The sequence below is a fragment of the Schistocerca serialis genome, chromosome 3 (assembly GCF_023864345.2).
Source record: "Schistocerca serialis cubense isolate TAMUIC-IGC-003099 chromosome 3, iqSchSeri2.2, whole genome shotgun sequence".
Classification (NCBI taxonomy): Eukaryota; Metazoa; Arthropoda; class Insecta; order Orthoptera; family Acrididae; genus Schistocerca; species Schistocerca serialis.
Genome location: NC_064640.1, coordinates 222,274,912 through 222,288,527, shown reverse-complemented (window position 1 = coordinate 222,288,527; position 13,616 = coordinate 222,274,912). Strand labels below are relative to the sequence as shown.

At 40.9% G+C, this 13,616-nt stretch overlaps 1 protein-coding gene and 1 pseudogene across 2 annotated transcripts in view; one reads left to right on the top strand and one right to left on the bottom strand.

Moving 5' to 3' along the window:
- The window catches only part of LOC126469957 (laminin subunit beta-1), a 358,919-nt gene that overhangs the window by 24,847 nt on the left and 320,456 nt on the right, over nucleotides 1–13,616 (bottom strand). For both annotated transcript variants that reach the window (XM_050097369.1, XM_050097370.1), the window contains 5 exons: nucleotides 9,373–9,536; nucleotides 8,974–9,198; nucleotides 7,973–8,172; nucleotides 7,766–7,862; nucleotides 113–304 (listed from right to left, as the gene is read on the bottom strand). In XM_050097369.1, the coding sequence (XP_049953326.1) occupies nucleotides 113–304; nucleotides 7,766–7,862; nucleotides 7,973–8,172; nucleotides 8,974–9,198; nucleotides 9,373–9,536 (878 nt within the window). The remainder of the gene's footprint in view (nucleotides 1–112; nucleotides 305–7,765; nucleotides 7,863–7,972; nucleotides 8,173–8,973; nucleotides 9,199–9,372; nucleotides 9,537–13,616) is intronic.
- On the top strand, nucleotides 13,005–13,123 carry LOC126471735 (5S ribosomal RNA; annotated as a pseudogene).

The window sequence follows — 13,616 nt, the reverse complement described above, 5'->3', positions numbered from 1 at the left end:
GGCATTATTTTCCATATTTCATTGTAAGTGAACAGAATGTATACATAATCTATGCAATAACTGCATAATTAAATTATTGAAAAATAGACAAAATTTACATAGACCTGTTTACCTCTTAGCTCGTTGAGGATACGATCCCAATTCGTAAAGCATTCACCACAAGGACTGCATTGTGGAGCTGAACCCAGATAGCCTCGTGCACACTGATTGCACTTTTCTCCTCCAATCCCCTCAAGACAAACACAGGTTCCATTTTCACGGTGGCACTGCATTGTAAGTGAACCATCAGGGTCACATTCACAAGCTGTAAAACAATAGTTCAACTACAGTAGTGCACAATTAAACCCAGAAAAATATGACTCATCGATAAAAACAGTGGCAATAGACATTCCATTATATACATATATCATTTGCAAGCATCTTCATCAACAAAATTTTGTGATTAATTTATCTGCTATTTGTCATACTTACAATTTTATACTTTCTGCTCTTATATGTACTTATACTAGTAAAGTCCTCATTCTCTGGACTTCTCTTTTGGCTGTCAAGGAGAGTACATGTTTACAGGACATATACTCCAGGTAATTTTTCACCTTTACTCGCATAATGAAATTGTTATCCTCTTACATTTTGTTAATTCATTCTGCTTCATAATGTTTTGCCAGCATGGTACTTGGAAGATAGTTGGCTCTGACATGGATTCTTACCAAATGTTCTTTTCGTGTTGTTACAAACTGCTCCTTATCTGCAGTTAAATACTTTCTTAAATCAAAGTTTTTGAAGATGTAGTTCTGTGCATCAGTTTCTCTCCACATCTTATTCTCTGTCAATTAGAGGGCATTAGGTTTATTGCTGGGCTCCTAAATATGGTTTATAATGTGATACACCCCTCTTATGCATATAAGAACAAATGCAGTAGTGCTTTGAGAGACGGATTTCATTTTTTGTATAATTTCTTTACTACTGTCTGGGCACACCAGTTCAGGTTTTTCACAAAAGGATGTGAAATTGCTTGAAACACCATGATGAGCCTTAATTGCAACTGTGAGGTTCTTATCATTTTATGAACCTATTGACAAAGTTCTTATGGATCCTTCTTTGTACTGATTTCCTTAAAATGCTGTCCCATCAGCCAGTTGCTTGATGTAGCAACTTTGTGTTCTCAAAATCAAAAGTGTGATATTCATTTATGCTACACACTGCCATTATTAATTTCTCCGTGTGTCCCAGTTACACACACATAATTTGTTCACCACAGTATTTTGTGGTACAGCGCTGCATTTGCCCAATGTATTAGTGGCCACATTCACAAGGGATTCTGTATATCCCCAGCATGTATAGTTTTGGGGGGTCTTTCAGAGGGACAAGGAACTCTTTCATCTTACATAGTGATTGGAGGATGGTTTTGATGTTTAAGGTTTCATGCAGCCTCACAATTTTGCCACAGTGGGTCCAAGTAAGAAAGGAAAGTGCTGTGTCATCTGAACAAGACACAGCCAGGGCAAAAGTACCACAGGCACAAAGATGCGAGCTGGTGCCAGTGCCATAGAGACTCTCCACTTGTGCGAGTACCACCAGCACCACCGGTGGTGCTGAGGATGAAGATATCGATTTCGCCTTGGACAATTGCCACTCGAGTACAATCTGCCAATGACTGGACAACAACAGACAGAAGCCTACTCAGAAGACAGAAGAGCAGCTCTCATCCACTTGGTTACATATCATCATCGAGGTCTGACTTGGAACAGGGAGTGTCATTTAGTGAACTCTTAGAAGTGAACAGACAGTTTTTGTAAATTGCATTTGCTATATACTATGAAGTTTACCTACAATTATTTGCGGGTAGTCATTGAGGGCCTTTTTTGTGTTATATTACAAGCAGTGTTGCAGACTTCATTATTCAACAAGTCACAAAGATAAGTAAACCTTTTTAACTCATTTGTGTGACTTCATTACTAATTTTTTGGGGTGTTGTAGAACCTTCTGTTACCTGGCCCTGAGGCATTGCTGTGTAACAGTGGCAGGGAGAAATTGTCTTAGCGGTGTACTGCACCAGAAGACATTTCATGAACTTGCCTACTGTAACAACAGTGGCAACTTGGCCTCCACAGCAGTAGTGATGAGGCCTTTACAAAACTGGCAATGAGGGTTTACAAAAGAAAGAGCCACTAGTCTGCATCTTCCTCTTCTCAGCTTGCTGCATCTTTTTTTAACACCCTTCTAATCTGTGCTTCACTGTACCCATTTTTATGGAACATTTCCTTTCGGTGTAGTAGCTCATATGGGAGGCTTCCTTTTGCACAGATGACATGCACCCTATGTATCAAGGTGTTAGCCCTATCTGCATCTGTGCTGGATGGTGGCAATTCGTTGCAAGTAGGTACAGGTTTGTGTGGTTCTTCTTCCCATACACTGCATGGCCTAGTGTACCATCTGCCTCCTTTACTAGAATATCCAGGTAAAGGAGATATCCATTCTCCTCTACTTCTGTGGTGAAGGTAATGAAGTAATGTTTTGATGCAGTCACCATGTAAGGCATTCAGTTGATTTTGTTAAAGTACTTAAGGGCACTTGACTGCCAAGAGATGACCTGCTCACAAGCTTTGATGTTGCATAATTCTCCCCAATAGTACCTCTTCATGACTTCTTAGTGATCTGGCCCAACAGCTTGAGCCACAAATACCTACGTTTTTTGAGCATGCACTGATTACCGTTTATTTCAAGTGTAACAGGGAATCTTTTGAGCAAGCAGGTGTAGTGGCCCTGAGATCTCAACATAGAACAACACTTTAACATGTTGAGGAGGTGGCACTTCAAACTGTTTGATATAAACCTGAGCACTACTTCTGCTATCTCAACAATACATTTGTAGTGTGGGAACATGACAGATGCTGGATGAGTTTCTGAGCCATCTTAACAGCAGCCATCACAATATTACTTTCACTATGGAAGCAGAGGAGAATGGACGTCTTCCTTTCTTGGATAAACTGATAAAAAAGAATACAGTGTATAGGAAGAAGACCCATACAGACCTGTATCTGTACCTGCATGCAACAACCTGCCATCATCTGCAGCAGAGGCAGACAGTGCTAAGAACCATGGTATACAGGGAGCATATCACCTGCAACAGACAAAGCTTCATAGCTGAGCCATAACTCCCAAAGGATTTATTCCTTAAAAATGGGTACAGTGAAGCACTGATCAAAAGATGTTCAAGAATAAAAAAGATTCAGAAAAATGAAGAGAGGAGGAAGGATGCAAGAGACTCTCTCTTCCCTTACTGTGGGCCACACTCTGCCATATTGAGAGGTTGCTAGAAAAGTGAAACATCAAAACCATCTTCCAACCACCACACAAGACAGAGTATCTTGTACTTGTGAAGACCCACCAAACTTAACACACCAGGGATATACAGCATCCCTTGTGAATGTGGTTACCATTACATCAGACAGTCACAGTGCTGCATCTCAAAATACTGTGGGGGAATGCATAAGGTGTGAAAAACTAAGACACCCAGAGAAATAAGTAGTGGCACAGCAATACCACACTTTTGATTTTGAGAACACCAAGTTGCTATCCTGAGCAATGGGTTGCTGGGACACCATTGTAAAGAAATCAATAAAATAAGTATACACAAAAATCTTGTCAATAGGGTTGAAGTTTACCAACCTAGTTTTTCGTGGAATCCCACATTAGAAGCAATACCATGAAAGCATTCTCAGCACTGTCCAGGATGCAAGATGCATCCTGAGTGACCTTGTAGAAATTCAAGTGCACCCCCACCCCCACCAACCACACAGGACCTAGCTGCTTGCAGCTTGGTGGAGGTGGCACACCACTGGTATCCGATAGGTCAACACTTTTTTTTTTTTTCTCAGCCAGTTTCAGTTCAAAAAGTGAAGAATTTGTTGTGGGACATCAAGGAATACTCCTGCTTCAGCTCCTATAGTTTCATGAAATACCAATATGTGGTGGTGCTATACACGGCCTTCAAGATGGCACCTATAATATATCTGCATACACACAGAGAGCTGTCATTGACTTTCTTTGGGCATCACAGATATACATAGGCACTTACAGAATATCAGCAGAGACCTGGCAGTTAACTAAAGCACAATGCTTTGTTGGATGAGGAGTCTATCATTATCGCAACAAGGTCGTGCAAACCTGTCTGATCTCCCACGTGCTGGCTGGCTGCATACAGCTGTGACGCCTGCTATGCTGGAACATGCTGACACACTCATCTGAGATGATTGATGGATAACAATCAAACACCTTGTTGCTCAACTGGGCATCTCTGTTGGTAGTGCTGACACACTAGTCCATCAGTTGCAGTACTCAAGGTTGTGTTCTCGCTGGGTTCCTTGCGGTGCGCCCCCTGGCAGAAGACTATAAAGAGCAATGGATGACAATCTGTGCAGAACTGTTTGCTTGGTATGAAGCTGATCATGATAACTTTTTGTCGATCATCATCAAGTGATGAAACATGGGTTCATCACTTCGAACTGGAAACAAAACGACAATGCACGGATTGGTACCACGCCACTTCTCCTCTGAAGAAAAGGCTCAAAGCCACACCCTCAGCTGCTAAGGTCATGCCAACAGTCTTCTGGGACTCTGAAGGGGATATTCTGTTTGATGTCCTCCCTCAACATGCAGTGGAAAGGTCTGGAGCCTATTGTGCTACCCTCATGATACTGAAGAAGCGACTTCAGCATGTTCATCTCGACAAAAATGCAAATGAACTTCTCCTTCTCCATGCCAACCCAAGGCCTCACAAGTCTGTGCATCCGAGAGGAGCTCACAAAACTTCATTGGACTGTTCTTCCTAACCCACCCTATTACCCACATTTCACACCTTCTGACTTCCATCTGTTTGGCCCAATGAAGGATGCACTTTGTGTGAAGCAGTTTGTGGATGAGCAAGATGTTGGCTCCAATGTCAACCAGTAGAGAGGTACCATGCAGATATACAGGCCCTCCCAGTAAGGTGACATAAGGCTATCACACTGAACTGAGATTATGTTGAAAAATAGGGTTTTTTAGCAAAAGAATGGGTAATAATATGGTGTATTGGAATCCTGAATAAAACCAATCTGTTTTCAGAAAAAAAAGTTTTGCATTACTTATTGAACACCTGTCTAAAATATTGAGGCATCCACAATATCTCATCACTTCACCGGAAAATGAAGACTTCTCAAAACATTACAGTATCTTTAATGCTTCCACCCGGCTGGAAACCCAAGGGCTTTACATGATCTCAAATGAAGTTCAACATGGCTTCTGGCCACATTACAATTGTTGATTAATGCACTTCCCATTTACAGTGCTATGTCATCACTTCCCTGATTCATTTGTATCTTCTCACCAGTTTTCCACTTGTATTTTATTGTATGGAAGTGGGGACCTAGAAACGATGGAGAGGCTTCGTCCCCGCCATAGCCCGCAGTGGTACACAATCCCACAACAGGCCACAGCAGTCCACTCAGTACCCCGCCACCGCCCCACACTGAACCCAGAGCTATTGTGCAGTTTGGCCCCAATTTTCCACTTACTGTCTGCAATGCTGTGTACAAAAATGTTTTACATCTTTGGTAGCAAATGGAAGTCAAAATTCAGTTTTCTTTCCACTACAAGTTATTGGTTCACTGTTTCATATTTAGGAATTAAGCTGCGAAATTAACACTGTTGAACACTACGTTCAAATGAGTTTTTCCATGTTCTGGTGCCCAACCTACTATTTTATTGTCATTTGTGTAAGCTGAGTTTCATTCTCTGATTTTGTTATTAGCTTATTTCTTTCTTAATCCTCATCTTACACATTTTCATTCAACTACTAAGTTTCCTTCTGTCTCTATCTCAACGTGTCTTTCTACAGATTTCTTCTACTGCTAAAATAAAAAGAGTGTCTGAAAAATGGCATCTCATTATCTGCTTCTCCTTTCTTATCCTTAGTTTTTTCAACATTGCATTCCTTATTTGCTATCTCTCCCACACAGACATAATAGTAGAGTCTTGATTCTTGGCACTGTCCTGTGGTTAACTGAATGAATATAAGTACCCTTTACATCTGCAAGAGTCAATGTTTGCAGCATTCATTATGGACAATTTTGACAGACTTTGCTTGGCAGAAGTCTATACAGCAATGAGCAATTATTACAAGATACACGAGAGAAGATCAGAAAGTAATTCTTGATAATATTATTACCAAAATCTTAATATGTAACAAAACAAATAAATCAGAAATAAATTTGCACCTTTTACCTACTTTTCTACATCATCACCAATGTACTCAACACATTTCTCCCATTCTGGTACCAGTTTCAACGTGCCCTGTTTGTAGAAATCCATTTGGTTAGAATATAACGATCTGCGGACTGCTGATTTCACACTCACATCTGTTGCAAAGTGCTGGTGCATCAGGAATTTCTTCATGTGACTAAACAGATGAAAGTCCGACAGTGCAAGGTCCGGACTTTATGGTGGATCCCGGAGCCCCTCCCACCCAAATTTGCCAATTTTCTCACAAACAGGAACAGCAACAGGGGGGCAAGCACTATCGTGAAGTTGTCTGACATTGTCAGCAGTAAAGTTGTGGCGTTTGTCATGCAGGGCACAATGCAACTTAAGAAAAGTTTTGATTTAGGCTGCAGCATTCACAATGGTCCCGTGTTCAGCAGAGCTCACCGATAGCACACTATGCATATTCCACCAGTGATGATTCCTTTCAGAGAGTCATGCCCTTCTGCAGCATAGTACATTAAGTGATCCAAGCTTGTCATTATTCACTAATCCTTGTAGTTGTCTATCAGGTTCATAAGCACCCAGTGAGTACTAGCTGTAAAGTTCAACATGTCATGAACAATTTCATACACTGTACCATAGGAAATGTTGGACTGCTGAGAAGAGGTTCACAGTTGCACATGATGGTTGTTCAAAATTGTTGCCTCAATGTCTCTGACATTCTGCAGAGTTGCAGCTGTTATCAGCCACCTGGAGCATGACAAATAACTAAGGCTTATACAGCCCTCGTGGAAGAATGCACACCACCTGGAGACATTTTTATGGTCCATACAGTTGTCCCCATACATGCCTTGCATGTCATTGTGAATTTCACTCGGTTTATGTCCTTTAGCCCACAAATATCACACTACACTTCACTGTTCTTCACACATTGATGACAGTAACATGCACGCCGTGTTTGTTTCATAGTTTAGACTTCTCTTGTTAGAGCTGCACATGGAAACAAAACACTGTCAGTAGTGCAAACTTCAGACTATATCATTATGAAATTTCAACATTCTAGCTGCAATGCCAGTGGAGAAAACAATTATTTCATGTTACTTTCTGATCCTCCCTCGTAATTTTCCCGCTGTCTTAGACTGTTGCAAGAATAAATTATTGTACTTTACACCTAACCAAAATTGGTATGAGTATGGCAATCAAAAGTCCTTGGTGGAAAATAAGTAACAGAAGGAGTACATGTAATGACATATAGTTAAAAAATTAAATGGTTAATAGGCATGTAAACAAGTCTGAAAATATTACCAAGCTTTCACATGATGTCCTCCTTAAGAACAACAAGTGCCAGCATGACTACACTATATTGGTACAACAGCTCAACTGGGCAATGATGTTAATATAATCTTAGTGGATTTTTTTTTTCAAAATATACACAATACACATCGTAACAATGAAAATATAAGTATCTTTTCCATAGTTGAGACTAGGATTTCCAACTACAAGATTTCTTCCAAGTACTGACCATGACACTTTACTGTAGGATTTCCCCAATGATTAGCTTGGCATTCATTGCACTGCCGTCCTCCAAATCCTGGCTTGCAGGTACATTGTCCATCAAACTGTAAAACAATGGAACTTCAAGTTAACAGTAACATAGTTTCAAATACGAGAGTTTAAGTGTTGCTCACTCTAAAATATTATTATATTTTTTAGTGATCAGTATACTTACAAGATTGCATTGTTCAGCTGTAGAACCTATAGGATCACAACCACAGGGTTCACAGCCTGTACCACTGGCTATTTTCCAGTGGTTTGGTTTACATTCATCACATTTTTGACCAATAACATTTGGCAAACAAGGACACTGTCCTGTATTGCGATCACATGGTCCTGCCGTGTTGTTAGTCCCAAGGATGTCACAAACACATTCTGTAAAATGAAGTATACACACAAATTAGTTTAATATAATTTGTATAAATTGTGTAATATGTACTTTTCACACAATACAGCACTGTTTTTTCTGATTTTTCACTTTCGTTAGATTGAATTAGTCTAGAAGCAACAATTTTTCAGGCTAACACTGGTAGAAACTTGAACTCTAAAAGGATTATTGTACATCATACTTAATCCACATGGAACACCTACGGAAATGGAAAAGCACACAAGTATTCAGCTATACAAGACCAAGAATCACATTTAAGCTGAAAGCATTAAATGATTCTTCACTTTTGATTCTATCTATGGAACTGCCATGTATCTTCTGAGACTAGTAAGGTAGTGCATCAAAATTTGATTACTACTGGAGATAGGGAATTTTTAAAACAAACACTGAAATAGCAGTGGCATATTTCTGAAAAATCTAATGTAAACAAGGAGACTATGTTTTAAATTTTTTTAAAAGTAAAGAAGTCTCTTCTTAGGTTGAATGCTAGTTGTTATGTAAAACAAGTGTCTAAGCATTTACTCTATAAATAGCTCTTGTTTTTTTTTTTCGATACCCAATTCCCTCATTTTCAAGTTGTCAGATACTGAAAACAAAGTTTGCAACAAGGAATTTCCTAGGTCTGAACAACATACTTCTGAAAGAAAAGAAACAGATCTATGAAAACTAAATATGAAGTGGAATTTAAGTTAGTTGATGCTATTTCAGTATGTTTTCAAGGTGTTGCTGAACAGTTTCGCTTTGAAATTTACATATTGTAATCTTTTTCTCTTTAATGATTACAGTACCTGCGCACTGCTGGTTTATTGCGTCACCATAATAGTTTGCTTTACATATTTCACAATGGAATCCTTCTGTATGAAAGAGGCACTGGAGACATTCACCAGAGCGAGCATCACAGTTACCAGGAAGAGCGAGATCAATATTTTTACTACAGTTACATGGCCGACATGATCCTCCAGGAGTCTCTGGATTTCCAAAATAGTTGTCTGCACAAACGTCACACCGAGATCCTGAAAATTTAAAAGAAAAAAATGAAAACATAACATTTAAGAATGTTATGCGCAGCTGCTTAAATTAGCAAAGGCATAGCTCATTTCATACAGACCGAAACCTACAAAAATATTTGATTCTGTACTTAAAATATTCAGAGAATAACTTTAAAAGTAATTTGATTTCATCATTACCTGCGTATCCAACATCACATTCACAGACTACATCTTGAGTTAATGTATCTAGGGCACATCGTGTTGCATATGAATGCCCTGAATCAGCTGTTCCTGGGCATGGACATGGCCTACATGGTATGTCAATACCAATTCTAGGATCTCCATAGTATCCTTCAATGCATCTGATTCACAACAAATTTTTCATAAATTAACAAAAGCTAACAGAGAATTAGACAGCCAATAAATTGCAAATATCACAGACACTTATACATTATAATTATTTTAATGTAGAAAAGAAACCTTGAGAAAAAAAATGACACTTCTCATATTGCTAATAAGCTATTTGTCATGGGATAGTGGTTTGCAATTGTTTTTCAGTCCTTATGTGCCTTTATGCTGTAACAAATTTAATTAAAACTGATCGACTGAATAACAATAGATAAGCAGTTTACTACAGACATGTCCTTGAATTCAACCAGAAGACAAAATTGGTGGAGCTTCTGGGCAGCTACAGGGAAAATGACACTGAAAAGTGTTTTGACCTATGAAGGTGTCAATGCCGCTGCCTAGCCTCAGGTAAAATCTGTAAGAGCTGCCATGGAATGTTGCATTAGCTACCACTGGCTGGTGTGGCCAGTAAGCACAGTGCAGCAACAAGTATCCTAATGGGTTGCAAGACTGGCCAGTTGTACTCTGCAAAACCTACATTGTGCAATGGTAATAGCTTAAGCATGCTGGATGGAGTCACCACACTGGGGCTACAACTATGTTATAAGCTACGTGACTAAGAGCCAGTCAGCAATGCAACAAATGCACTCTGGAACAGTATGAATAACTGTGAATTTTGAGACAGAGGCATTTGGAGCCCAACAGTACTACTATGACACCAGGGCTATACTAGACAACAAGATGACTGGGTACTGCCAGCTGCAGCCATGGGTTCAAGACGAGGATGGGGTAGCAGCCTTTCATACTATAGTCTACTTCCTTCCCAGGTCTGAAGTCAGCATCACTGGTCACTGCGAGCACCGTCCATTTGAAGTGGGGGCCAGTTGTCCACTGACTGTTGCTGGCCTGCTACGCCAGAGTAGGGTGTAACTGCCTCTCACTGATGATGAGAAATGTTGTAATTAAAACCAATAAAGTGTCTTTTCAACCACCAGTCTGTTACTGGGCCCCAATGACCCACCACTTGGTCGCACCCTTGGCCAGCCAGGCCCTACAGAGTGGTGTCAGGAGAACTGACATCACCAGCAGTGGTCAGAAGATGGTTTGCCACCCCCCGAAGCTTGACATCTGAGTCAAAGCTTACAGTATCCTCACTGTGAGGTTTTTGACGGACATGGGTCACTTCAACTTCAAAGTTACTTTTGTGAGGCCAGGAGAAGATATAAGTTTATGGTGGACACTTGGGTGCCTGTGGCAGTGGCCTTGAGAGATTTAGTAGATAGGAGGCAATGGGACACACCATGTTATACACTGAAGTACCAAAGAAACTGGTAGAGGCATGCGTATTCAAATACAGAGATATATAAACAGGCAGAATAGAGTGCTGCGGTCAGCAGTGCCTTCATAAGACAACAAGGGTCTAGTGCTGTTGTTAAATCAGTTACTGCTGCTACAGTGGCAGATCAAGATTTAAGTGAGTTTGAATGTGGTGTTATAGTTAGTGCACGAGTGACGGGACGCACCATCTCCGAGGTAGTGATGAAGTGGGGATTTTTCTGTATGAACATTTTCTGAGTGTATTGTGAATATTAGGAATCCAGTAAAACATCAAATCTCTGACATCACTATGGCTGGAAAAGTGCCTGCAAGAACAGGACCAACTATGACTGAAGAGAATCATTCAATGTGACAGAGACACAACCCTTCCACAAATTGCTGCAGATTTCAACGCTGGGCCATCAACAAGTGACAATGTGTGAACCATCATTGATATGGGCTTTCAGTGCCAAATGCCCACTTGTGTATCCTTGATAACTGCACCATGTCACAAAGCTTTTTGTCCACAAATTGCTGCAGATTTCAACGCTGGGCCATCAACAAGTGTCAGTGTGTGAACCATCATTGATATGGGCTTTCAGTGCCAAATGCCCACTTGTGTATCCTTGATAACTGCACCATGTCTCAAAGCTTTGTGCCTCGCCTGGGCCTGTCAACACTGACCTTGGACTGTTGATGACTGGAAACATGTTCCCTGGTTGGACGAGTCTCATTTCAAATTGTATTGAGCAGAAGGATGTGTACGGGTATGGAGACAACCTCATGAATTCATGGACCCTGCATGTCAGCAGGGGACTGTCAAGCTGGTGGAGGCTCTATAATGGTGTGGGACATGTGCAGCTGGAGTGATATGGGACCCCTGATTTGTCTAGATATGACTCTTGACAGGTGACATGTATGTAAGCATCCTGTCTGATTAACAGCATCTATTCATGTCCATTTTGCATTCTGCTGGACTTGGGCAATTCCATCAGGGCAATGTGACACTCCACATTTCCAGAATTGCTAGAGAGTGGCTCCAGGAACACTCTTCTGTGTTTAAACACTTCCGCTGGCCACCAAAATCCCCTGTCATGAACATTATTGAGCATATTTGGGATGCCTTGGAACGTGCTGTTCAGAAGAGATTTCCACCCCCTCGTAGTCTTATGGATTTATCAACAGCCCTGCAGGATTCATGGTGTCAATTCCCTACAGCTCTACTTCAAACATTAGTTGAGACCATGCCACTCGTAAGGTTCCTACACAATATTAGGCAGGTGCACCAGTTTCTTTGGCTCTTCAGTGTAGTTTGTATGGGGTGTGGGATGCTGATACACTGCCATGGAGGTTGGTAATGGTTAATTTTCAATTGGAAGCAACAAAGTTTAGGCAGTGGAAGTGAGGGCTACAGCATAATCATAGTGTTAGACTTTCTGCATCAGCATTATGCCATAATTGATCTTTAACAGCATGTGGTGGAATTTAGTGGGAAGAAATACCAGCTAGGGTACACTGTTGACAATGTTGATCTATCACGAGGAGTGTCTATCATAGTACGCAATTAAGTTAAGCCATGAGCAGTGACACTAAAGCTTAATTCGAATTATTGTGTGTTGAGTGCCACTGGGAAGTTGCTGTGGGTGAGTGTGGACCCTGACTTTCCAGTTGGCATGTTGTGTATAGTGAAATGACTGGAGGGTATTGATTTATTAGATGCAGTGTGTTGTTTTGTGAGATGAAGTGTTATATGGGTACAGCAAAACATGAGTAATTTTGGTGCCAAGGAGGTTACATTGCTGAAAGGAACATTAGCGGCAGTGTTAGATATTCCAGAAGAGGAAGAATGCTGCACAGAAGGTGTGAGCTATGAAGAGGCTGCCACACAACATGCCACTACGATTAAGTTGTGCGAGAAGGTTAAACATTTGAGAGGAACAGACAGAGCACATATGGAAGAACTGTTGTTAGAGTTTCAGGATTTGTTTTTTCCATGGCAGCCATTCACTGCAATGCCCCTCATGAAACACAGGATTTCTAGGGGGGAATGAAGTGCCGGTGTACTGGAAACTATACAGAATACCATGGTGCCTGCAGCCAATTTTAGAGTAATTTATCAACCAGCAGTTAGCTGAGGGGATAATAGAAAAACATAGTTGCCCATGGCCAATGGTCTTACTGCAGCAGTAGCACCAGTTCTCATCCGATCACCAAAGTTAAGCACTGTAAGGCTTGGTTAGCACTTGGATGGGTCACTGTCCGGGTCTACCAAATGCTGTTGGCAAGTGGGGTGCACTCAGCCCTTGTGATGCCAGTTGGGGAGCTACTTGATTGAGAAGTAATGACACTGATCATGAAAACTGACTACAGCCGGGAGAGCATTGTGCTGACCACATGCCCCTCCATATTTGCATCCAGTGATGCCTAAGGGATGGGGATAACATGGCAGCTGGTCAGTACCATTGGGCATTCATGGCTTGTTCAGATAGGGTTTTTCTCTCTCTCTCTCTTTTTTTTTTTTAAGTTGCGCAGGGGTGGCAGGAATTGTAATCATGCCCAAAAAATCTATGGACAGTATAAGGCAGTATCTACTTTGCTGCAACTATCAACATTTGATCACAGATGGTCACCCCATTCCAAGCATCACAGATACAGTTGAGAATCTTGGGCAATGCTGGTATTTCTTGATAGTGGATTTGAGGAGTTGACCCCATCAGTTGGAGGTGATTCCAGAAGACAGACAAAAGACTGTATTTTCTTCACCTTTGGGATATTAT